Raw genomic sequence first — 27,428 nt, forward strand, 5'->3', positions numbered from 1 at the left:
ATTTAAAACTCTTACTAGGGGCACCTGTAATGCTAGTAAGTCACTGGTACTTACTACATCCATTTACCTGTGCTTTTACTACCAAACACAGCAACTGTCATCTGATAGAGCCCCCTACACTGTAGGAAAACACCTAAACTGTTAAGACAAAACACTGATCATTCTTTTAACAATACCTGAAGATGGCAGATTTAAAAGTAATTCTTTTCAATTTTTCTGTGTTAATTATCCTTATAGCTTCTTAAATTTCTGTGGTTAATTACCCATATAGTTGAGGGGTTCTTTACAGCTAACCTAGCTATACCACTAGATTTAATTCCATTTCCTGAGTCCCTAAAGACTGTTACAGTTAATCAGAAAATTAGCTATACTGAAGTCCAGATTATTAGAAGATGAGAATCTATATTTAAGGGGCATAAAAGGAGGAAGAATGAAGAAGAGGTCAGTAATAGTATTTTCTCCTTTGTTCAAATCAAACCAGTTTCACAGTAACAATTTCCTTCCTTGACAACTGTTAATTCTTTTTAAGAAAGTGTATACAAGTTTAACAAAAAGTGAACTGATTAGTGAACAAAAATAGTATATATTATGCTTAATGGGTTAGCTTCATAATGGGCTAGAAGTGCACTAATTTATAATCTAATCTTTATCTACCTTCCCAATTATCATTCCATTGAATTCACTGGAAAAGTTAGTAGTCCCAAACCATAATTTAAAGCAACTGACAGACTTATATGCTGGGTTTTTCTACTTGCTTTTTCCTTTCCTTTTTTTTTTTTAAACGTTTATTTATTTTTGGGAGGGACAGAGAGCGCGCACATGTGCACAAGTAGGGGAGGGGCAGAGAGAGAAAGGGAGACACAGAATACAAAGCAGGCAACAGGCTCCAAGCTGGCAGCATTGAGCCTGACACGGGGCTTGAACTCATGAAGCGTGAGATCATGACCTGAGCCAAAGTCAGATATTCAACCAACTGAGACACCTAGGTACCCCTCTACTTGCTTTTCTAAAGGGAGGGGAGATGGCAGGTAAGCTCCTATGAAAAAAGATTTGAGGAACAGCATTTATTCTTCCTGGATAAAATCAGTTTTGTACCACAACTATCCTTCAAGAGTAATTCAAAAGAGCATATACTATTTCTGATACCACCCCACTAATAAAACACAATTTGAATTTAGTCCCCCTTCTAAATGGGTCAGCCTCCTGGGGCACCAGGGTGGCTCAGTCAGTTGAGTGTCAGACTTCAGCTCAGGTCATGATCTCATGGTTCATGGGGTCAAGCCCTGCATCATGCTCACTGCTGTCAGCACAGAGCCCACTTTGGATCCTCTGGTCTCCCACGCCGCCCCTCCGCCACTCATGCCCTCTCTCAAAAATAAATAAACTTAAAAATAAATAAATAAATGGGTCAGCTCACAGAAAAACACTAGTGCTCAATTACAGAATTAAATAACAAGTAGAATCTACTAGATTTATGGAAATCTCCAATATGAAAAGTTGTATCTTCTATTAATAATAGCCCATTAAGAGAACTTCTTGCATGAAGAGAAATAAAGATACTTCCAGTATCTAACATGGCTCATCGAACACATTCATTTATTTCTACTTCTTTGTGAAGCAAAAATAGATAGTAAAAGGCAGGAGAAGCACAAAGAGAATGGTGGAAGTAAAGGCAACAGACAAAACATGATCACAAAATTTGGGGAGCTAGCAAGCAAAAGCAAAAATAGTAACTAACTTAGTAAATAAGGGCTAACGGGAAGATACCAAGGTAAAAAATAAATTAAACCCACAGAATCCCGAATCCCAGAGAGATACAAAAGTTGAAGACACTGGTAGATCTTTGAAGGTGGATGCATGGTGTAACTAAAAAGAGAAAGAATGAAAGTTCAAATAAGTCAGACTCCTAGACCTACTTCTCCATCCTGTAGACAGGATCTTTACATCTTTCCAGATCAGTGGAAAACTTACAAGTTCACTCTGAATTGGATGAAACAGAGGGACTCTGCACTTAAAGATACTAGATACAGCTGAAATGATGTATTTAAAAGAGAAATTAAGTGAAAATCTAAATACCATACAAGTATAGTATTTCCCCAATATAAATGTACAACTACAGCCCCCTTTCCCCAGTAGACTCCCTAAACATCGGCAGCCAAGCTTATACTCTCTAGTTAGGATACTAAAGGACTCCTCCGGGAAAGCAATTAGCTTAAAGGAATGGGGGTGGGGAGGGACACATACAGATAGACAGGCAGCAGGCACCCAATAAAATGAACAGGTCCCCGACAAGTCACCCTACTAAAGCCTGCAATTTCATAGTTACTCACATACAAACAGAATTTCCAATCAGTATTTTAGTGCCCAGAAGTCTCAAGAGTAGAAAAGGAGGTAATTTAGATATTCAGGATCCCAAAATATTACTTCTCATGTACTCCCTTCTTAGGAAACTACTGGTGGATAGGCACTACCAAAATAGTTAAGACAAAAAAAGCAAACATGAGATCTAGGAAATAAGGGAAAGGGAATTCCCATGATGAATGCTGTGAAACGAGCCTATAGAGCAACCAGTCCAAATTAGAACTGAAAAATGAAGGGCTCAAACGTATATTTTTTTAAAATATTTATCCTAGGAGAGAGAAAGAAAGAACGTGAAGGCACATGGGGGAGGGGGCAGAAAGAGAGGGAGAGTGGCGCCTGGGTGGCTCAATCGGTTGAGTGTCTGACTTCAGCTCGGGTCATGATCTCACAGTCTGTGAGTTCGAGCCCCGCGTTGGGCTCTGTGCTGACAGCTCAGAGCCCGGGGCTTGTTTCAGATTCTGTGTCTCCCTCTCTCTCTGACTCTCCCCTGTTCATGTTCTGTCTCTCTCTGTCTCAAAAATAAATAAACGTTAAAAAAAAAAAATTAAAAAAAAAAAGAAAGAGAGGGAGAGAGAATCCCTAGCACGCTCTGTGCTGTCAGCACAGAGCCCAATGTGGGGCCCAAACCCATGAACTGTGAGATCATAGCCTTAGCTGAAATCTAGAGTTGGATGCTTAACCAACTGAGCCATCCAGCTGCCCCACAAATAAAGATATTAAGTGACAAGAGAGGGGAGCCTGGGTGGCTCAGTTGGTTGAGTGTCCAACTCTTGGATTTTGGCTCAGGTCGTGATCCCGGGGTGATGGACTGAGCCCTGTGTCAGGCTCCGCACTGTGTGGAATCTGCTTAAAATTCTGTCTCTCTCTCTCTCTCTTTTTCTTTCTCTCTTCCTCTCTCCCCCCCCCCCCCTTTGCCCTTCTCTCTGGCTCATGCTCTTTAAAAATAAATCTTAAAAAACAAAACAAACAAACAAAAACACACAGAGGGCCACCTGAGTGGCACAAGTTGTTTAAGTGTCCTGATTTTTGGTTTTGGCTTCAGGTCATGATCTCAGAGTCTGGGAGTTTAAGCCCTGTGCCAGGCTCTGCACTGATGGTGCTTGGGATCCTCTCTTCCTTTTTCTGTCTGTCTCTCCTGAGTGCACTCTCACACACTCTCTATTCTCTCAAAAATAAATTAAAAAGAGAGAGAAAGAAAAAAGAAACTAATAGATTACACAAACTACTTAAAGGAAGGGAGGGAAGATTTGTGCTTCTGGTAAATAGTCTGGGAGTGAATCACCAATCAGTACATAGATCAAAGGTCAGAAAACTAGAACTGAAAAGAACTAGAGGATAAATATTTTAGGCTAAATATTTTAGGCTTTGTGGGTCATCTATCTCTATTTGGCTGTGCTGTAGTATGCAGGCAGGCATAAAATAATCCATAAATGAGTGAACATGGCTATGTTAAAATCAAATTTTACTTACAAAAACAGGTGGCAGGCTATATTTACCCTGTGGAGTAGTAGTTTACCAATCCCTGACATAGATAATTAAGTGAAAAAAGAAATAATCATGAAAACAGAGGAAAACAAAAAGATACAGAGGAAATGGAATATAATCCTAATATACTATATGGCTTGGCTATAAATAGTATTTATATAACCATAGTAAATATTTTTTATGAACGCTTATAATCTTATTGGCAAGATAAGAAAGAAACAAAGGGAAAAGAACACATACAAGTATATCAATGTCCAAGTGGTTGGGATGGAGGAAGAGTATAAAGTAACTAAACCATCAATACAAAGTCAATAGATTAATCCTGAATAACTGAAAACTCAAGAGTAAGCATGTTACTTGCTTTAAAATGTATAACAGGTAAATTAAAAGAAAGTTAAAAGGATTAAAAGGGAATGCGTATAAGGAGCACATCTAGGAGTTGGGGCTCAGGATCACAACTTTTCATCATTTTAGATCTTAGTAATCTGCTTGACTTCTTAAAACTGTATTATGTATTTGGTGAGCATTGCTAATTACCAACCTGTATTTCCCCTTCTTCTAATTGCCTACCAAATGTCTATTCTCTCTTTCTTCTTCTAATCAGAAACCTTATTTTGTTCAGAGTAGCAATGCTTCCACATAAAAATATGTTTCTCTCAGGATAGACAGTGATATGTCAGCTAAAGTCTCTAAGAAGGAAACTATTTTCTGATTCAAGGGTCACCCCGTCTAAATTCTTCCCTTCCTCTTCCTGCCTGAATTCACTGTGAGTGAAATCCAAAGCAACAACACCCACTGGGACCATGTGGATGAAAGCCAAAGACTAAAGACGACATGGAAGAAAAGTCCAGGAAACCTGAGTCCTTGAAGACATTACTGAACCAATGCACTAGTATTGAAATATATACCCCCAGATTCCTTGCAATTGAGAAAAATCAATTCCTACATAAGGCAAGTGGTTAAGTCTTCTGTCTTTTGCAACTGAATTCATTCCTAACCTGTACAATTAATTTTCTTGTTTATGTTCATTTTCAAAGAGAAAAAAATAAAAGAGCCTTGATTTGTCCAGGTTTATCTACTCATCCATTCTAATAAAACTAAAAAGAGAAGTTTAAAAGAACATTAAAAAAAGATGTGCACATAAGACAGAAAAGATGGCATCTCAGCAATGATACAACATAACCAAATGTTTACTTCATATCCTCACATCTTTCAGGGAAAACTAAAATATTTCCTTTTCCCTTCTCTCACATTCCATCTTACCACTGTTTTATCTCTCTTGAAGCCTCACTAATTTAACAACTGCTTGGGACCAAATCTTCTAACAGGCTGTGTCTCAAACCATTTAAATCACAGAGAACTGTAGCAACCTAAAGCTTTTAACTGCACAGGAAAAGATGGTATCTTAAAAGTCTTCTGTGCCTCTACCTACTCTACAAATTAGTGTCATAAATTTGCTTAATTCAAAGTTCAAGAAAATTACAAATACTCTAAGACTAAACAGGTCTTATATAGAAAAGCACAAATTTAAATTACTTTAAAGCAAAATGAGAAGTTTGGGAATGAAAAGAGCTAACTCAATCCAAAACATAACTACAGATCACTATCTTTTACAAGTATTAATATTACTTAACAGAGTACTGTGAATATATTTGCACTAGTACAGTACTAAAATAAGCACTGTTCATTGCTTAAGCCTCTGCTTTCATCCTACATTTTTTCTATCATCCCGAATAAAAATTTAGGCCACTATACTGAAACCACAACCTATTCTCACTTCAAGAAAATTCTTAAAATGTGTAAAAGAAAGGGTGAAGTGGTTAGAGAAAATCACATACTTACAGTACTTTGCCAAAATTAACCTCATTCATCTGTCTGTAAGATAGCTTGTTTTACTCCACATTCTCTGTAAAGCTATAAAAATTAACAAACCTAAGAAATGTTAAGTAAGAGTTTAAATAAGATAGCTTACCTTTTATTTATAGGTTTTTCATCTTTTTCATAAGGCTTTACAAACCACTTGCCAATGCGTACAAAGTTCCGGTTCATTAAACACCGTTCCAACAGATTGTGAACTGCTTTAAAAAGCAGAGTACGACATTCATAGGAAAGTCCATTCTCCCACACTCCATCTTCCTCTTCTACAAGAGAAATGAAAGAAACAAAAACTATATCTACTCAGAGCCAAGCAAAAAGTGTTACAATTTAAACTCTCAATTCGTAAACCCCCTACCACTTAGTACATTAAACCTTCTGCACCTCAGAATATTGAGCTACCATCACTTCAATATATCTCTACACATTAAGATATCAGGTTTCAAAGTTACTCCATATGGAATAAAATGCCTAAGTGCCATATATTCTACTAAAGTACCTGAAAATTATTTTCCCACTGCATAAAAAAGCAATGATGTAATGCAAACATACTGATTTGATTTCTGTATCCATGAAAAGACCATTTGTATAAGCTGGGATTTATTAAAGACACTCTATACCTGAAGTGCCAATTTCTAAGCTGGCTTACTTGTTAGTTACCTTGTCCTAATTCCTCTATTCATTCAGCTTGCCAAAAAAATTAGCTAGTTAATAATTAACCCAAAACATTTTATGTCCATCAGCATTCTAATCCACGACTCAACTATAAAAATAAGTGATGAATAAAAAGGAAGCTTTTGGCACACAGCCTAACAAGCAACGTATTATTAGCCACCTTAGGTCTCGTTTCAAACAAACGATTCCCATGATTACTATTCAGTATAGGATCCTCTACTGGGGGAAGAAATTTTAAAATATAAAAACCAAAATTTTAAATAGCACTTATGATATAGTTGTAACTACCCTCACTATTCATTAGTAAGCAGCAATTTTGCCAGCTCACCTATTAACCACTCCAAGTTAACTTATCAAAAAAATATTAACATAGTTATTTCGAGAGAAGTCCAGATGTAGTTTAACAAAAATGTATTACTCTATCCCTTTCATACCTTTAACAAAGCATCAAAAGAATACTGCTACAAACTGTACTTGAGCTTTTTAACTTATTTTGTTTCAAATATAATTTAGTATCATTTCATAGCCTATGTCTTTGTAAACAATATACATATGAATCTTTCAATGTAAGTAAAAAAATACATAAAACCTTTCTTAATTCAACACTAAAAATGTCTACACTACACTCATAGAAAAATAATAAACTATGATGCTTTTGAATAAAAGCAGAAGCATGTGTTTAGAGGGACACATGGTTTACATTCATAACCTACACAACAAATGGGAGAATGAACATTAACTAAAAAGCATATAATGACAGTGGACTTCAACTGCACTAGAAATTTGTGCCACTACAAAGTTAATGTTCTTTAAAGTGTTTTTAAAGTGTTTTAAATTAGTCAAGTCTTTCAAGTCAATTAATTATTTTTCCAAAAAGGTAAGCTTTAAAAAAAATGAGGTAAGCTATAGAAAATGACAATACTTGAGAACTGGAATAATTTTAAATCATTAATATTAAGCGTTAATATTAAAGATAAAAGGCTTTCACATTCTATTATATTATAGACAACCATATATAGATATATCTATATAGATCTATCTATCTCTCTCTATATATATGTATCCATTTAAAGCCAAAACTTCATGAGTTTCGCTTTATTAAAGAAAACAGTAAGCTAGGAGAAAAGAGAAGTGGCACACATGGACTTCAATTTAATTATTTAAGGGTCTAGATCACAAGTATATTTGTGAGTCGCTGAGAGAAAAAAATCTTAATGTGCTTTCAGGCTAATCAGATTCTATCACTTCAAAATTAAAGTCACATTAAAAGTTTTACCTCAAATTATGATTTATAATTACTTAAAATATGCATGTTTTTAATTCCAAGAAAGTTATCCTAGGAATATCTTCCAGTTCTTAACTTCTTTGTAATCTATTTAGTGTATTTTTATTGCCATTTACCTCAAAAATCCTTACCTTCTGAGAAGCACAATGGTTATAACATCTGTTCTATACAAGAAATCTTTACCAAAACTTTTTTAACTAGTTCTAAGTTCAAAAGCTACAAAAACCTAAGACACAGAATTACCATTACATATTAAAGTTGTACAGTTACTATAAACTTCAAATATCGGAAAATTATTCACTTAAAACTTGAGAATGAATTTGCCTTCTTCCCAAAAAGAGTAAAAAAAAAGTGTTTGGAATAGTAAAAGCCTATAATACAATAATTTATATACATTTTTCTTCTTTTCTTAGAGACACAGAGCAGGAGAGAGGGACAGCGGGAAAGAGAGACCATCCTAAGCAGGCTCCACACTCAATGCAGAGCCTGATGCAGGGCTTAATCCCAGGACACTGGGATTATGACCTCAGCTGAAATCAAGAGTTGGACACTCAACTGACTGAGCCACCCAGGCACCCCTACATACATTTTTTTTTTTAACATAAAATCCAGTTATACCTGAATTTAAATGATTTAAGAATACTAAATACAGTTTAGGAAATTAATCAGCATTAATTTTCAAGCATTTCTCTCTCATTGCTTTAGGTTTTATCTAGGGAAACTCAGGTGAACTTAATGCTTTTATCTCGAGAAACTCAAGTGAACTTATCCTCATTTTACATCATACCCTCAAACTCCCACAATTTTCATTAACACTAAATGGGATTTAGGCATAAAACCACCACCTGTTAGGGTTTTCTAAGCCAACAAACATCTTAAGTACATCCTCACCTATACATCAAGTAACTAAGCAACTATTACACTAGAGTAACATAATTTCATTTTTCACTGCTGAGGAAATAAGTCCTAATAACTAACACTCAGTGAAAAGCCTAAAGATTTTTTTTGGTGTTTTTTTGGGGGGGGGGGGGGGAATCACTTAAAAATAAGAGACTACTGAGCAAAGCTTCTAATATCTTGATGTTATAATAACCATAGCAAAAATACTTCTCTACATGTTGTATTCAGATATGAAAAGTGAAATGGTACAACCAACCCACCCAAGACAATGATATGTACCTCTTACACTAATTAAAACAAGTCCTTGAATTGCAACACAAGTACTACAATAGAGAAGGGAGGTAGAGGGGAACACATGGCAAATCTTTACCTAGCTCTTTTGAATTTAATCAACCATAGCCTAATGGAAAAAGTCTGCTTAATGCACTTAAATGTTTTTTCTCCTCTTGTATCTGTATCCCCAGAGAAAACAGGTTCAATTTTGTTTATAGTACTTTTCCATCAGAACTCTTAGCATTAGAATTCTTCATCATCGTTACTTGAAAAATTTTTACAAAGTATCTATTTGAAAAAAACAATACAAAAGTTCACATGCTAAATTTGATAACCATAAAATATTTTTTTCCTGAGGATACAAGACTACAGCGATGATGATAAACTATGTGATAGGTCATTAAAATAATTCTGAGTGGTGGGGCGCCTGGCTGGCTCAGTCGGTAGACATATGACTCTTGATCTGGGGGGTTGTGAATTCAAGCCCCTCATTGGATATAGACATTACTTAAAAATAAAATCTTTAAAAATAATAATTCTGAGTGGAGGAAAAAATGAAAAGAACAAATGACCTGACACACCTAATACCTAATATTCAACATTTTTCTCAAAACTGACATCTTTAAACATTTCAACAATAGACCAGTAAAAAAGGAATCTTTTCCTAAATAATTTTGACAAACTATTAAAACACAACATACACTAATGAATAATGAATGGGTCAAAATGATGGCAGAAAATACTACCTGAAAAAAAAATATCCTGAAAGAGTAAAGAGAAATGTTTTTATTTTTATTATTTTTTTTAATGTTTATTTTTGACAGAGAGAGAGAGAGAGAGAGAGCGAGCATGAGCGAGGGAGGGGCAGAGAGAGAGGTAGATACAGAATCCAAAGCAGGCTCCAGGCTCTGAGCTGTCAGCACAGAGCCCGACGCGGGGCTCGAACTCACAGACCACGAGATCATGACCAGAGCCGAAGTCGGACACTCAACCGACTGAGCCAACCAGGCGCCCCAAAAAGAAATGTTTAAACGTCTAATTCAGCGTTTGTCTTGAATAATATAATTGCCCATTCACAGTCATTCACTCAACAAATATCACTGAGAGCCTTAAGCTGACAGCATCATTGATCTTTGGCAAAACCTGAAAAGCTCTGGTTTAAATACCCTAATATATGTTGACGATTATCTTTGATATGAAGGTTTAAAAAAATATAGTTTCTTGCTCAAAATGGACAGTACACAGAATAAACAGGACAAACAAAATTGTCCTAAAAGACAAGTGAATAAAAAAGTTGGGTCACAAGTAAATTATGGAAGAAGACAAAAACGAATTAACTCCCTTCAGGGTAGCTAGAGAACAAAAGTTTTTAGTTTGGCTGCACTAGTTTCCTATACTTCACTGCTGTTTATCTATTTGTTAATCCTGTTAAAGCTGCTACTCAAGGTTAAATTCCATTATAATTAATATCCTTCAATAAAAGAATCTAAAATTCTAAGACTAACGAATGGCCCATTTAGTTTGACAGTAGTATGATGAAATTCTTGTATAATGAAAAGTATTTGGACACGTAGCTAAAATTCCATATATACACCACAGGAGCCAGAAAAAATAACAAGTATTTTTAGCCCTGACTTTGTTTTTTTAGTTCTCAAGGTATCAAGTTTTCTCAAAGTCTCATCACATTCTAGCTTACTATAATTTTTTTTTAAAAGATGTAAACCTTCAGGAGAGGTTTTGTTTTTATTCTTATTTAAGGGACAGACTAAAAGCCAATAATGACAGCAATAAAATTCCAAAAAAGTGAAGGCATAAAACAAAAATACCCAGAAAAAATTCTTCTCCTTCAAGGACACACTAATGGTAATAAAACAATCTTGCTTTGATGCAAACTAATAGCACACTTAAAAGAACAAATCAGTCCTGCCCACTATAGATAGGACTTGTGACCAGAGAAATTAAGCTAAAATTTTCCCAGCACCAGTTTTATATTTCTATCACACAACCACTAAATGAGGTCTGCTACAAATGTTAAAGCAAAAAAAAAAAAAAAAAAAGAAAAAAAAGAAATTTAAGGCTGTAATCAAGAGAGGAATTTTGTTCCCTAATCCTTCTTCTATCAAAACATACTGATATTGGGGCCCCTGGGTGGCTCAATCGGTTGAAGGTCTGACTTCAGCTCGGGTCATGGTCTTGCAGTCTGTGAGTTTGAGCCCCGCATCAGGCTCTGTGCTGACAGCCTGGAGCCTGCAGCCTGCTTCTGATTCTGTGTCTCCCTCTCTCTCTGCCCTTCCCCCACTCATTCTCTGTCTCTCTCTGTCAAAAATAAACATTTAAAAAAAAAAACACATACTGATATTGATTCAACTACCCAATCTCAGAGGAAAGAGCAAAAAGTTAAAAACAAAATTAAAAAAAAATAGTAGTAAGTAGAAGTTTTTGGCTTTAGGATTCAAAGAATATTCTGAACGAATGTCTTCCTGGAATGTTAGTTAGGACAATACTAGTTAGCACAAACCCTAACCCAAAAATCATTAGGTCTTTGGAAATTACTAAACAGTATTGACTAACGCTACAAAACAAATAACTGAGGGTTTGAAGTATCAAAATAGATTTGGTTTGCTGTGACAGATTTTTACCAATTAGCAACATGACAGATTTCTACCAATTAGCTATAAGGTGAGTTTACATTCTATTTCTATACCTCATCTACACTTGAAAAGAAAGGAACCCAAACATAGGCTACACAGACAAAATTTAAAATGCACTATAGAACCTGATCAGACTCTTCAGAACTATCAAGATTATCAAAACAAGAAAAGTCTGAGAAAATATCAGTCTAGAACAGCCTAAGGAAATGGGACAACTAAATGCAGTATCCTGGATGAGGCAGAGGGTAGAAAAAGAATTTCAAGTAAAAATAAAGGAAACCCAAATAACGTATAGACTTTTGTTAATACCACTGTATCACTATCAGTTCATTAGTTGTGAAAAATGTTAACAATACATAAGATACTCAAAATAAAAGCTAGGTGATAATTATATAGGAACTTTCTATACTATCTTTGCAAATTTTATGTAAAACTTTTAAAATTAAGAGTTTATCTTTAAAAATACACTAAGGATGACACGAAGAAAGGGGTTAAGCAAAGGCAATTCTGTACTTTTATAACTAAATATTTCAGTTAATAAGAAAAACAGAATTTTACTCTTTGCAAAATAGAATGCTTTCTCTCCTTTCCCCACCAAGAAGGGAAATATCACCATAATCACAAACATTTCAGTAACAAGATGTCATAGGTGCTGAACCAAACAGAAGGGCACTGCCTGTGCCTGCAAAAAGCAAGCTCAAACTAAATTAACCAGCTTTTTAGTTACCACCTGGGTCCTTCCGGTTCCCCTTTCCTCAGTGCTACACCTCCACTTGGAACTCAGGATTGCCTCCTGCAGCTGATGCCACCCCTACTGTCCAGCTGCTCTCTTCTCAGGGGAGCTTAAAAGAAGGGAATAGAGTGCCACAGATGGGAAGAAATGAAAAAGGGGTTAGCTAGACAGACAGAGGCAGACTAATTATCCCAAAAGGGAGGCAGACGGTGTCCCTGGAGCAAAGAAAAGGGCTAGACAAATATACTCCATCTGAAAAGACCTTATTATTCTTTAAGATATGTCTGATTTAAGTAACAACATTCTAAAGTAAATGACAAGGGGGGTGGGGGAGAAAGCTAAAACATTACATAAATACCAATGACTATACACACTACAGAACAGGCTTTGGAACGGTAATTACGATTATACATACTACTCCTAATATATTTTGCTTTACTATTTCAATTGCTTTCACTTTGACAAAATTTTTAAAGTTAATTCCCATTCAGTGGCATTCAGCAAAATCTAACAACAATTAAAACCTAATATGCCAAAATTATATTCATTTACATTCAAGATCAATATTTTAAAATACAGGTACTACCATTTTTTTTAGTTATGCAAAAAAGCAAAATTAAACTACAGAAGCAGTTTTTTAAACTGTAGCCCAGTTTTAGGAGAAAACATTTAGCATAACATGAAACTTAGGGGAGAAAAAAAATCCACACAGTATTTTCATTTAACTTTAATAGGCTTTACTTCTAAAACATTAGTCCTACTATGGTAAAACTGAATACCTCACACCTGTTAAAATTCTTTGATTTCACAAAATGTATTACATGGAATCTGGGGGGAAATGGTCTGTTCATATGCTCTGCCAATTTTATTAACACTAAAATCCCCAAGTCAGCATTATAGTTTATCAACAACTAGTTTTTATCTATAGTTTATAAACATCATTAAAATAGTTCCCAAAATTTTTGTAAGGTGGTTTTTATGACCACTTAAAATAAAGATTAAAATAACTCCAGCATACCAAAGTCAATGGAAGAAAAAGGAAGCTGGCAAGCTTACCTTTTGACATGACAATTAAAAAGCAGCAGCATCTTGCTGATGCCAGGAAGAAATTTCATATCTCATATATATGTATATATCATATATTTGTGCATGTACATATATATAAACACATCACTTTACATATTTAGAACTACACTGCATACTTAGAACTAAGAAATAATCTCTCCAGCAGGGATCTTATTAGGAAAGCTGGAAAAGCCGGAAAGCATTTATCATAAAAGAACTGCAATCACTCTCAAAATAAGGATTAGCACTGAAGGGTTTGTTCATTAGAAGGTAAAGGCGACTTTCAAAACAAATATAACACATACATTCCTACAGAAAAGTTAGTCTTACTAAGGGCTTATTTGAGACAGCCACCTGGATTACATTACATCCAAAAATAAAATAGGTCTTACAGGTCAAATGGACACTAATAGAAACTTCAGAGTACTCAATTTCAAATAAGAATGCTTTTTTTAGTTATCTAAAAATCCTAAATTTACCTGTCAAGAATCATTACCAAACATCTTGCTGAAGTGGTTGGTACCTTACATGCAAATAACTAATCATTTACATTCCTATCATCAAAGATTCAGTTAACATTGATTCTTACAGTCAAAGTAAGCAAAAGCATCAGTGATTACTATAAGAGAGCTAGAGTTTCTTTTTCTAAAGTAACATTTAGTTCTAAAAGTCACAAAAATAAGACAGAAGTAACCTTATTGATACATTTATAATAAAATTATTTCTGTGTAACTTTTTTGATTATGACCCCATGTTCTATATAAGCGAAATAAGTTGGCACTAGTCTCATCTTAATGATAGTCTTTGATGAAACAGTATCTAAAATAAAAGAATCACTTTCCAAAAATAACACAATTAACATATGCTTTCATTCGTTAATATAACAATAACTAAATATGTATCTGAAAAAACACGAGAAAGTTACAACATTTCTAGATACCCCTCTAACTATCTGCATATTCATACAGTAGACAGCAATGGCAAAATTGACTCAAATAGTTACATATGCCTACAAATTACTGTCAGGAACTTTATGCTCCCCCATTCCATTTTTCTTAGGTAATGTAACATGTCTTCCCTGTGCCCTGTCTGTAAGAAGTTCACAAGGAAGCTGGGTGGTGAAAGAACAGTTATTCAAGGCTAAAGCCTACCACAGTATGGATAATTTAAGTAAAATAAAATAACCAGAGTGAAATAAGCTAAATTTTCATCTGGCTTCATACCTAACAGTGTTTCACACACAAAAACATCTCAATTTGTAATATAAATGATTTTTAGGAAAAGTATACAATGTTGCTGTATCATTACTTAGAAATGATAAGTTGCTTTCACCTGACAAGTCATGGTGAATAAGGTCAGCAAAATTGGGGTCTTCACCCCACCAAAATATCCACAATTCTCTTCTTCCAGGTCTCTGATCTCGCCGCCAAACACCGAGTACATCTGCCTTAAGGCAGCGACTAAAACTGCTCAAAATGGGGTCTTCCTCTGTCACCGGAAACAGAATAGGGGCAGAAGTTGGGCCTTGCCATACATATCTTTTCCATTTAATTCCCGTCAAGTCAGCCTAAAGAAAAGAAAGCGTGATTATTGCACATTCACTCAAAGTCAAAAGCACTCACTTTTAAAGTCCCTTTAAGACATTATAATTTTTCAATATATACTTAAGATATTAAAGCAGATTGACTGAAAAAAAAATGTTTGATAAGTGAACCAAAAATTTAAGGACCAGAAACAGTTAAAAAATTAACACTGACATATCACTGAATAGCAACAAATACTGTGTCCCAAAGAGAAATAAAAGAAATGTAATAATGTTAAATACAAACATGTACTTTAATACTGCACACTTAGTAAACATTTCCTAAGTTCTGTTCCAACTGGTCACACTTGTAACAGAAAATTAATTTTTAAAGACTCATCATTCCATGTTTATAGAAGTGATGTCTCTAATGAAAAGAAACGTGAACTATAACTGAAAAAATTTATTAGTTCTTCACATATCCCTTTTAGGAAAAGTGAAATAGGTGCTCACAAAGAACTGTCAAGATTTGTAGTAGTCTATTTTCAAAGAACCTGATACTAAAAGTACCAAAAATAGACGGAGCCAGAAATGTAAAACCTGCTGTTATGTCTTAACATCTGAAGATGATGCTGATTAATGGACATTGTACAAGAAAACATTTTATAAGAGAGAAGGGCGCTAAAAATCCCTATTTGGCACAGTGAAAGAAATTCGACAGAGGAAATTCAGTAATTCTTTACTGCGCTTAAAGGTGTAAAGCCTAAAGTGCCAAAAATGAAACTGCTGATACATGACTGGCAGTTTACACTTGCCAACTAGTTGTGCTCCGCCCACTCAGTTCACTTACCTATCAGATTCTCTCTTAATATTTCTCATAGCACAGAAAATATAAAAAGTCACTGAAACTTTAAATCATGGGTGAAGCTAAGCTACTGCCCAACCGAGGACTAAATATTTGCAACAGTTGGTACTTTTCAAAGTCTTAACAGTTGGATGTTCCCAGAACTGGGCCAACCTATACAATTGTCATTCTTGCATCCAACTTCCCTAGACTTTTCAATAAAACGAGGAGCAGCCTGCTCAAAGCATTCTAAAAATACAAGCAAAAGACAAATAAAAAAAAAATTAGTGCAAAATCATGACACGTCCATTAGTCCGTTTCACTCTCACACAAACATAATGTAATAAAAGCAAGATGGCTAGAAATTGTCAAAACGGTAAACTGTTTTCAAAGTTTAAAGAGAAAACATATGAAATAGTATCTACTGGTTTTTATACAGAGATATGAACTCATCGGAGGAAAAAACTAATCTGCTAGTTTGACTCATTAGAAGAACGTAAAACGAAAAGAGATTTTTAGTATCTAAGTTCCGGGGTACTGTTTATTGGGGGAAACCAAACTACCGGAGTGAGGCATAAAGGCACAGGGAGAATGGGCAATATGCAAAGTGTGAAGAAAGATACACGGTCAATAGGTGAAAAGCAATAGTTAAGAAACACAGAGGGAAATGTGAGTGTCCAGCCAGATAAGGAGCACAAGTTGAAGGCAGGACTATGGTGAGAAAGAGTCAGAAACAAGGAAGGAAAAAAAAAAAAAAAAAAAGCCAGCACTCCTACACCAGAGCCCAGGATGGTGGGTGAGCGAACGCGTTGCCCGGGGTTGGTGCGGAGCTGGGCCGCCACGCCGGCTCTGGCTGGGCCTAGCTTAGGGACTCGGGCATCTGGATCAGACCCGGACCCCCTCCCCCACGGCCCAAGGGCGCACCTCGCCGCCCCCTCCCCCACCGCCCCGGTTCGCCGGGGCCTCTGCCCGCGGCCCGGGCACTTACCAGGCAGAAGAGGTTACAGTGACAATCTTCCAGGCTGGCCCCGTTCGGCACGAAGGAGGAACTCATCGTCCCTCACAGCAGCCGCCGCCGGCGCCACAACCCACCATCCGCCATTACCGCCGCCTCCGACCAGAGAGAGAAACACAGACACCGGGGAGGGCGGGGGGGTGGTGGTTGGGGGAGCGGTGGAAGAGGAGGCCGCCGGGCCGCCCGCCCTCCCCACCCACCCCCCCCGCCGCCGCGAGCAGCCCCCGCCGCCCGGCCGGCACCTAGCCGCCCGGGGCCCAGGGCCGGCGGGAGGGCCGCGCCGCGCTCGCCCCGCGGGCCGGACTGCAGCCGCCGCGGAGCCCGCGGACGCTCGTTCCTCTCTGGGGGACAGAGGGGATATGGGCCCCTTCCACAAGGAAAAATAATAAATTACACAATAAATAATTAAAATCGAGTCCGAGAGGGCAGAGCACAAGCCCTGGAGACTTCTCCCGGGCGGGGAGGCGCCCGTAGAGGGGCAGGAAGGGCAAGAACCGGGAGAGAAGCTCAGGCCCCCGGCCCGGCAGCGGCGATGTCCTTAAGCCCAGAATCTCTTCAGCGGCGGAGGTGGTGGCGGCGTCTGCGGGCTGAGACCATTCTCTGGCTGTGTCTTCGTGTCGTCCCTGGGCCAAGCCGGCCTAACGTTAGTCTGCTCTACTGCGGCCTCACCGCCCGGACGCCGTAGTCTCCCCCATTTTGTGGGCCCAGCGGGCGGTGTTTTTCCCCCTTTAATCCGAATTCACGGGTTTTCCCTTCGCTTTAATGGCGGCCACAGGGACCAGCTCGCCCTCTCTGCTCGCCCATTGGCCGCCTTGAGGTCACGTGGGCTCGGGCTCCGTGGGGAGGAGGAGAGAGAAGGGAGTGAGAGAGGGCCGGGAAGCTTTCGGCGGAGGCGGTGAGCCCTGGGGACCGGACAACCAGCTGGCGGCTACTAAGATAGCGCCATCTGCTGGGTGCCCCAGCTAGTGTAAGATGACCCCGGGCCCCAGGCCCTACCTTGTTCCTTGCTGGGAATTTGCAGTGCAAGAGGGTTGTATCACAAATCTGATAATTACGTGGAAATCAGTTTGATTTCGTCGTAAGAGAAAGTGTTGTAAAAATTCTCAGGCATCCTCAATCCTCATTTTTTCCAGGGGACCACTGAGGTGTTTTGCAAACCTCCGAGCTTGGGAGTCAGACGACCTGAGATAGAACTTGGACCCTTAAAAGTTGTGATACTAAGAAAGAAATGTATAAGAAACAATATAGCCTCGTTGTTAATAGCCTGAGAGAGCCACACTGTTGGGGTTCAAACCTTGAGCTAGTCACCTCTTTGTGTCTCAGTTTCCTCATTTGTGAAGTGGGAAAGAGATACCCCCTATCTCACAGGATTGTTGTGATAATGAATACATATAAAGCAGGTATCCCAGTACCTGGGATAGATCTGCATTGCTAAGAGTTATCTATTATTGTTGTCATCATTACCTCATAAGATTATTGTGAGGAGTTGGTGAACCAGTTTAAGTGAAGTGCCCACCAGTATAATCTCTGTGAGAACTAGAACTTTGTTTTGTTTACCGCTGTATCACTAGGGCATAAAACAAGGTTCCTAGAACACAGTAGGTGCTTGATATTTGTAAATCTGCAAATCAATGAATAGTAAGAAGTGGCAAGTAAGATATTAGTTCCCTTCCCTATAAAACATTCAATTCTTTACTAGATTACACTTAAGTATAAGAATTCAAACATTTTCCCTGAGGTTTTCTCTCTCCCCTAACAGTGGGGAGAGAGAAAGGAAGTAAGAGAGAGAATGGAAGAAGGGAAGGAGAGGTAAAGGTGAATCAAAAGTTAGGGGGTGCCTGGGTACTCAGTTAGTTGAGCTTCCGACTCCTGATTTGGACTCAGGTTACAATTTCATGGTCAAAAGATCCAGCCTCGCATGGCTCGCTCTGTGCTGGGAGTGGAGGCTGCTTAAGATTCTCTCTCTCATCTTGATGATGAAAGTTGAACTTTCTTTCATGTATTTGTTGTCTTTAAAATTTTTATTTCTTGGGGCACCTGGGTGGCTGAGTCAGTTGAGCATCCGACTTGGACTCAGGTCATGATCTGGGGGTTCATGGGTCCGAGCCCCACATCGGGCTGTACTGACAGCTCAGAGCCTGGAGCCTGCTTCAGATTCTGTGTCTCCCTCTTGCTCTGCCCCTCCCCCACTCATGCTCTGTCGCTCTTGCTCTCAAAAATAAATATTAAAAAAAAATTTTTTTAAAGATTCTCTCCCTTTCCCTCCCCCCTCCCCCATTCACACATGTGGGTGTGCACACTCTCAAAAAAAGGAAAAAAAAAAAGAAAGAAACATTCTTTCTTGAGTTAGGATTTACCATAATTTTACATCATAATTGCCTTTATAATATAAATGATGGGCTCTTCCATGTCACTTCTACAGCCATGGAATGGAAAGCATTCTTTAGTCAACCATTCATTCATCTATGATGATTAAGAGCCCAAATCTTAAAGCCCAAAGCCTGTAGAAAAAGTTCTGCCTCTTACTAGTTGATCTTGGATTAAATTTTACTTCAGATGAAATAAATTTCTACTACTCTCTGCTTTTGTATTGTAAAATGAAGATAATAAGTGTTTTTGGGGGGCATGTGGCTGGCTGAGTTGGTTAAGCATCATTCTTGATTTCGGCTTAGGTCATAATTTCATGTCTCATGGGATCGAGCCCCATACAGGCTCTGCTCTGACAGTACGGAGGCTACTTGGGATTCTCTCTCCCTTTCTCTCTGCCCCTCCCAGCACCCCCCAAAATAAATAAATAAATAAATAAACTTTTTTTAAAAAGTACTTTTCTCCTAAAGTGTCTGGTGAATGACACATTGTAGGTATAGGGCTTGCCACAGTGTTTACTAAATGTTAGCTATTAAAATACTTTTAAAAATCATGGGGCGCCTGGGTGGCGCAGTCGGTTAAGCGTCCGACTTCAGCCAGGTCACGATCTCGCGGTCCGTGAGTTCGAGCCCCGCGTCGGGCTCTGGGCTGATGGCTCAGAGCCTGGAGCCTGTTTCCGATTCTGTGTCTCCCTCTCTCTCTGCCCCTCACCCGTTCATGCTCTGTCTCTCTCTGTCCCAAAAATAAATAAACGTTGCAAAAAAAAATTAAAAAAAAAATAAATAAAAATCATTATTGAGGGGCGCCTGGGTGGCTCAGTTGGTTGAGCGATTGACTTCGGCTCAGGACATGATCTCAAGGCGCCTGGGTTCGAGCTCTGCGTCCAGCTCTGTCCTGACAGCTCTGAGCCTGGAGCCTGCTTTGGATTCAGTGTCTCCCTCTCTCTCTCTCTGCCCCTCCCCCGCTCATGCACATGCGCGCTCGCGCTCTCTCCCTCTCAAATAAGTAAACATTAAAAGAATTTTAAAAAAAACAAAACAAAACATTGAGCATCTGCGTGCTTAACTGAGTGTGTTCCTGGTCTTTGCTAGGCCTGGGATACAAATATGAATAAGATACCTGCCTGTCTCTCAAGATTCCTGAAAAGAGGCAATAAAGGAAACATTTCCCACAGAATCAGATAAAATACGATGAAGGTGATTGCTTGAATAAGGCATGTATCAACTATGGCACAATAGGAGGAGGAGCACCAAAGTCAGAGAAGGCATCTTAAAGTAGGTAGCATTTGAAATCAGATTTAAAGGATAAAATGAATTCTTATAAAGCCCTTTGAAGCAGTTAAATCTTATTAAGCCCAATTCAGATCCAAAGGCCACATATCAAAGTCAATTATACAACCAAGACTAATTTAATCCAGGAGCTCAAATTAGCTGAAGTCCACATCCTTTCTGAGTGCCAGCACCAGGGAGACAGCAATTCCCAGACCCCATAAGGTAAGAGCGCCTCTCCACATCTTTTTTTCCCTGATAGAATCCTCAGATCTTTGTTCCCACTGCTTTTGGCACTCTGAAATGTCCTTCCCCACCTTTTATTTTATCCAAAACATAGCCATCCTCTTTGGAAGTCTCACCCTCCATTGCTCAGGCCCCAACTCAAGCACCTTCCTCAGGACTCCAGAGGCAGGTAGAATCTCCCTGAAACATTTGGAAAGTAACATTTGTTTGACCTTTCATTTGAATATCATTCTTGTCAAAAAGAAGAGAGAGGAGATGGAAGACCCAGGAGAAAATGTCCCAGAAAGGATCATGAAAGGAGCAAGACAGAGAAAGAGGGGTGAAAAAGCAAAAGAGAGAAACTGAGAGAAAATGGAGAAACAAGGTGGAGGAAAGGGACACCAAATGTGAGAGGAATGGAAACATCATGGAAAGAAGAGAAAAGATCAATATCAGCACACAGAGAACATGTCAGTAACCACCTACCTTCTCTTAAAATGCTATTTTGTGTCAGTTTTAAAGTAATGGAAATAAAACAGTATATGCACATTGTCAAAAGTTTAGAAGATACAGAAAAGTGTAAAGATGAAACGTTTTAAGTGTACACCTTTTTTTTTTTTTTTTTTTTTTTTTTTTTTTTTTTTTTTAAATGCCCAAGGGGCGCCTGGGTGGCTCAGTCAGTTGAGCATCTGACTTCAGCTCAGGTCATGATCTTGTGGTTCATGGGTTCGAGCCCTACATTGGGCTCTGTGCTGACAGCTCAGAGCCTGGGGCCTAGTTCAGATTCTGTGTCTCTCTCTCTCTCTGCCCCTCTCCCGCTCACACTCTGTCTCTCTCTCTCTCAAAAATAAATAAACATTTAAAAAAATTTTTTTAAATGCCCATTACATCACCATTCATAATCAACCATCTTTTAACATTTTGATGTTTTTCCTTCCAGACTTTTCCTTATATACATATATATCTCCGACATGGTTGAAGTCATACTACATATACATATTACTACACATATTTACTATCTAGTTAATGTGTCAGGTCATGTATGAACAAGGCATCGGATATACAAGGAGTTCATAATCTTGCTAGATATGGCAATTGGATAGTTGGACCAACTAGGATCAAAACTCCACACTGCCTGCTAGCTCCCTACCTTCCATTTACTCATTAGTAAAATATGTATGCAACAATAGCACCCAAATGTTAGAGTTGTTGTGACAAAGGAGATAATCTAAGTAAAATAGGAGAGCCAATCAGGAATGCTAAGGTGAATGTTAGACAGTTGCCTTGGGGTGCTAATCACCTATTGTCTTTGACCCTTTGAAATGTGAATTTGCTCAATGATCTACATTTAAAATTGTTCTCTAACTCCTTCACCCTTTTAGGGACTCCATTCTGAAAAGGACAGTGGATGTACCTGGCCTCCAGGACAGGGGACAGATACATCATCTAAGACAGAGAAAGTCTAGGAAAGGGCAATGTCGGACTTTAGGACTAATGTTCCCCACCTGTTCTGAAAAATCCCAGGGTCTAGAGCAGAGCTATCCAATGGAAGTGTAATGTTAGCTAAAGAAGTAATTAAAACTTTTTCAGTAGCCACATTAAAAAAAATAAAAAAAAGAAATAGGTGAAATTAATTTTAATTATATATTTATCCCAACATAACAGAAATATTACAATTTCATATGTAATCAATGTAAAAATTATTGAGATAGTGTTTGCCTTTTTTTTAAACCAAATCTTTCAAAATCTACACAGAATCAAAATACACATGTATTTTCACTTACAGCACATTTCATTTCACACTAGCCACATATCAAATGCCCAATAGCCATACGTGGTTAGTGGCTACTATGTTGAGTAATACACGTCTATACAGTCAAAAGCTATAAACTAAGGACCAGTTAAGCTGTAGAGTGAGTGGTCTTGAGCCTGGGGACAATATTGATTTTCATAAGGTCATGTTAATGGTTTAATGTTGTATTTAATTCAATGTATAAAAAAAAAAGGCTGAGTGAATGCACAGACACTGTTTCGTTGAATATAGAAATAAACAATGTAAATTAGTAAGTTGAGCCAATTAAAACATTTTAGTTCTAAGTGCTAAATATCCTAAACTGTCTTCAAGGTTGGACTGACTTGCCATTTTTCTTAGTAGTGTAGCATCTACTCTCAAACACAAGTTTCTCAATACATGTTTTATTTTAATATTAAATTTGAAGTCAATTCCCCCTAATTTCCTCACTTTGAAATTTGGTTTGTAATCCTTCATAAGCAAATCAAATATCTCCTTCCCCCTTTCTTTATTTTATCTGAGCTGGTCATTTGATTGCTCTGGATCTCAGTTTTCTCAATTATGAAAGACTGAATTAAATAATCGCTATGATTTAACACCTCAAATGTAACAATATACGTCAGGCACTGTGCTAAGTATTTTGCATTAATTATGTTATCCTTTCCACAAGCTTCTGAGATAAGTGCTATATTATCCCACTTTTCTAGATTGGCATACTGAGGTTTAGAGAACAACTTGCCCAAGGTCTCTAAAAGTGTGCTAAGGGAACCTAATCCATAGTGAGGGGCTCAAGAGAAACTTCCTGGAGGGACAGTTGAAACTAAATCTTGAAGGATGAGTTAAGTTGAGCTAGGAAAGATTCAGGTGAAAGGGGAAGGAGAGGGACAGAAGGAAGGGATGGGGTGGAGATGGGTGGGGGCTGAACGGAAAGCTTAGTGTTGGTAAGAAAAGATTAGGCTGAAGAAGTAACCCTACGGCCAAATTATGAAGAGTGTGGATTTCTTCCAGAAGAGAATGAGTAACCACTGAAAAACTTTAAACATGAGAGTACCGAACTAAGATTTGTTTTTAGAAGCAAGATGCCAGGAGACTTGTTCTGGGCATTATGGAAATCCAGTCAGGAAGTGAAGACGCCTGAACTAATTAAGAGGAGCTTATCTAAAAACATCCTTTTTGCTTCACAATTATTCCCTCTATTAAGGCATCAGCAAGGAAGACAGGGAGCTAGAGGAAATCACTTTTGCAAAATGCTGAGCATTCCTTTCTTACTGAGCAGATGATTTTTCTCAGAGTAGCCAAAGTTAACAGAGGAGACAAGTGCCATTCTCTGAACCTACTCCTCCTACTAAAAAGTTCCACACAGAACTTTGGTCTCACAGGATAATTCCTACCCAGATACAACCCAGTTTGCGATTTTATGTTCTCTTCCCCCAAGGAAAGGTTCAAAAGAATTCAGAAGATGTAATGAGGTGATAAAATGGGAAGATTATTCTAGGATTATTCTACCGTGTAGAACTTGCATATATGTAAGGGATTTAATAGTAACATAGATGAAGGTAATAGTTTCATAGCATTTCTACCACGAGCTTTGACATTCATTCATTCACTCATTCATTCAATTAATATCTATTGATATTTACAATGAGCAAGGTTCTGTGCTAGGTGCTATAATGATGGGGCAATATGCAATAGTACATCAGAAATAGATTTGACTCTGAAGAAGCTCTTAATTCTCAGACAATAAGATAACATTAAATAAAAGTAAGTTGTGTATAAAAATGACTAAAATGGGTGTAGATCAAATATTATAAAATTGAAAGTAGATGGGGCTATCCTCAAGTAATGAGGAACAAAAGGTTAAAGGAGCGAAACTTTGCATTTAAAGCGGACAATAATTTATGTATAAGATTTGGATTTGCAGAGATTTGGGAAGAGCAATTTAGGCTACTGTTTCCCAAACTGGACTTTGAAAACAAGGTTCTGAAGAACATTGGAAATCCCATGAGAGAGGGTTCTCGGTTGTGCTGGGAACTTGCCTGTTCTCAAATTGATTTCCTTCTCTCCCTCTGCCATATTTTGCATTTTAAGAAGTTGCTCCTTACAGCTGACATTTCTCAGGCTCTCTTATCAGTTTCCTTGTGGTTTGGTTTGGCCAATGAAAGCAAGGGCAGCAGATGAGGGGCCATGGAGAGGCTAGGTCTTTCCTTCTCCCTGTGCTTCAGGCAGTGTCTCCAGTACTGGTTGCATCCTCTTTGGGACTCCAACTGCAAATGGACAGCTCCTCTCTCTCAGTGGACCCAGCTTCTACTGGGTAGTCTTGGCTCTCAGGCCATCTACTGATGCATATTGAATTACCTTGAAACTTCACAGCTTAAAACAACAAATATTTTATTATCCCACACAATTCCTGAGGTTTAGTAATCTGAGAGTGACTTAACCAGGTGATTCTGGCTCAAGGTCTCTCATGAGGTTGCAGTCAAGATGTTGGCTGGGGCTACAGTTATCTCAAGGCCAGAGTAGGACTGAAGAGTTCACTTCCAAGTTCACTCACATGGTTGTTGGCAGGACACAGCTCCTAGCTGGACATTGGCCAGAGGTTTCAGTATTCTGCCAGGTGGCCTCCTCAGAACTGTATACAACATGGCAGCTTGTGTTTCCAATAGGAAGTTATCCAAGAGATAGAGATACCAGAATAGAAATGCAGTCTTTTTAATAACCTAACTCAGAAAGTAACATACCACCACCATTTCTGCCACATGCTGTTGGTAACACAGACTAACTGTGATCAGTGCGGGAAAGGCACACACGGGTGCTAATACCAAGAGGCAAGGATAATTGAGGGCTATCTTGAAGGCTGGTCCATCCTCTGGTCCCTGATGATTAACGTCCCTCTCAAATATGAAATACACTTACTTTCTCCCCAAAGTCACCAAAAGTCTCTTACGGCATCAGCTTGAAGTCAACGTGTCATCGTCTAAATCAAGTCCCAACATAGTTGAGGCTTCCTTAAGTATAGCTCCTTGAGTATAGTCCCTCTCCCCTCCATAGAGCTAAAGCAACAACCTATCAGCCCTCCATTCATCCAACATACAATGGTGACACGGGCATAAGAGGGTAACTGCTATAGATATTCCTGCTCAAAAAGGGGGAGAATGGCAGGCACAGAGAAGTCACTGGTCCACTGTAATTCCTAAACCCAGCTGAGCAAATGTTGAAAGTTCCTTAATTAAGTCTCAATGTCTGGGAATAATTCTCCCTGGCTCTGAGCTTCATGTTCTGGGGTCTTGGTTCTGACTTCGAAGTCATCCTCCCTTTTTCATGAAAGATAGCCCATGTTTACAGCTGAGGAGTTTTCTCAGCCTACTTCTTGCGAGTAGGACTTTTGAGAGTGTAAAGGCCTTTTAAAATTTTGTATTATATTGATAATTTTTGGTCCAAGATGGCAATGTTTCTGCATACACACTTCCTTTAAAATTTGTATGAGTTTTCTGTGAATCTTATTGGAGTCCACTCCATTAGACAAAAGCTACACCTACAAATACCTTTCTGATGACATGGCTGAGGGATAATGACCTTAAGCTTCCTAGATGCTTTATCATTTTATTGAGAGTCTGTGTGAGACACACTTTTAATCTCCGTAGAGGAACTTTTGTCTGACAGAATAGTACTCTGACACATGCCTTAAATCTTTCTGAGACTTTCTTTGACAAAAGATTTTACAGTCACACCACTGGCTTTATCTTTGGGCTGTGTTTTACTGACAGTGCCCTGGATCTCATAATTGCTCAGAAGCTGCATCTTAATTTTAGCTTTGTTTACCATTCAGAGAAGCTGAGGATTTTCAAAAACAGCAAATTCTGTCTCCTTTTTGTTTAACAGTTCTTTATTTTACCTCTCTTCTCTCACATGTTACTATAGAAGATTTGCTTGAAAATCTGTTTGGCTAGATCACCCAGTTCATTAGACACATTTTCTACCTTTCAGTTACTGTATGGCAGGCAATGGTGTTGCTGAACTTTATGCTCCTTTATAATAACGTCCCCTTTCATACAGGAGTACTGATGCATAGGGGCACCTGTACCCCAATGTTCATAGCAGCACTCTCAACAATAGCCAAATTATGGAAAGAGCCTAAATGTCCATCAACTGATGAATGGATAAAGAAATTGTGGTTTATATACACAATGGAATACTACGTGGCAATGAGAAAAAATGAAATATGGCCTTTTGTAGCAACGTGGATGGAACTGGAGAGTGTGATGCTAAGTGAAATAAGCCATACAGAGAAAGACAGATACCATATGGTTTCACTCTTATGTGGATCCTGAGAAACTTAACAGGAACCCATGGGGGAGGGGAAGGAAAAAAAAAAAAAGAGGTTAGAGTGGGAGAGAGCCAAAGCATAAGAGACTGTTAAAAACTGAGAACAAACTGAGGGTTGATGGGGGGTGGGAGGGAGGAGAGGGTGGGTGATGGGTACTGAGGAGGGCAGCTTTTGGGATGAGCACTGGGTGTTGTATGGAAACCAATTTGACAATAAATTTCATATATTAAAAAAATAATAATAATAATAACGTCCCCTTTCCTCTAGTATCCAATAACAGAACCTCATTTTCTTGCAAACCTTCACTTGCAGCATATCAAACATATGATATGATACCTCTAGTAACAGTTTCTTCAAGTACTTTAGACTTTCATTAACCCCATCTCCAAAGTCCACTGCCCAGTTCCAAAGTTACTTCTGCATTTTAGGATTTTGTTACAGCAGAATCCCACTTCCAGGTAGCAATAAGTACATTAGTTATATATTTCTATGTAACATATTATTCTGAAGCTTAGCAGTTGAAAACAGCAAATATTTATTATCTCACACACTTTTTGAGGATCAGGAGTCCAGGACCTGGCTTAGCTAGATCTCAGGGCTAGGGGCTCAGGGTTTCTCAAGAGGATGCAGTCAGTCAAGATGTTTGCTAGAGCTGCAGTTATCTCAAGGCTTAACTGGGGCTGGAGAATCTGCCAAAAAATGTATTACCACATCTGGGCAACATTACCTTCTCCCTTAGTCTCTAGAATCCAAGGGGTAGCATCTCCC

At 38.3% G+C, this 27,428-nt stretch overlaps 1 protein-coding gene across 1 annotated transcript in view; it reads right to left on the minus strand.

Moving 5' to 3' along the window:
• MED13 (mediator complex subunit 13) overlaps positions 1–17,493 on the minus strand; it is a 110,051-nt gene extending 92,558 nt beyond the window's left edge. The window contains exons 1-3 of the mRNA XM_086686786.1: positions 16,658–17,493; positions 14,636–14,870; positions 5,819–5,987 (exon numbers count right to left, since the gene is read on the minus strand). Of these exons, the coding sequence (XP_086542912.1) occupies positions 5,819–5,987; positions 14,636–14,870; positions 16,658–16,723 (470 nt within the window). The 5' untranslated portion in view covers positions 16,724–17,493. The remainder of the gene's footprint in view (positions 1–5,818; positions 5,988–14,635; positions 14,871–16,657) is intronic.
• Positions 17,494–27,428: the final 9,935 nt, after the last annotated feature.

The sequence above is a fragment of the Puma concolor genome, chromosome E1 (genome assembly GCF_028749965.1).
Source record: "Puma concolor isolate L17-30 chromosome E1, mPumCon1.1.hap2, whole genome shotgun sequence".
In the NCBI taxonomy this organism is placed as follows: Eukaryota; Metazoa; Chordata; class Mammalia; order Carnivora; family Felidae; genus Puma; species Puma concolor.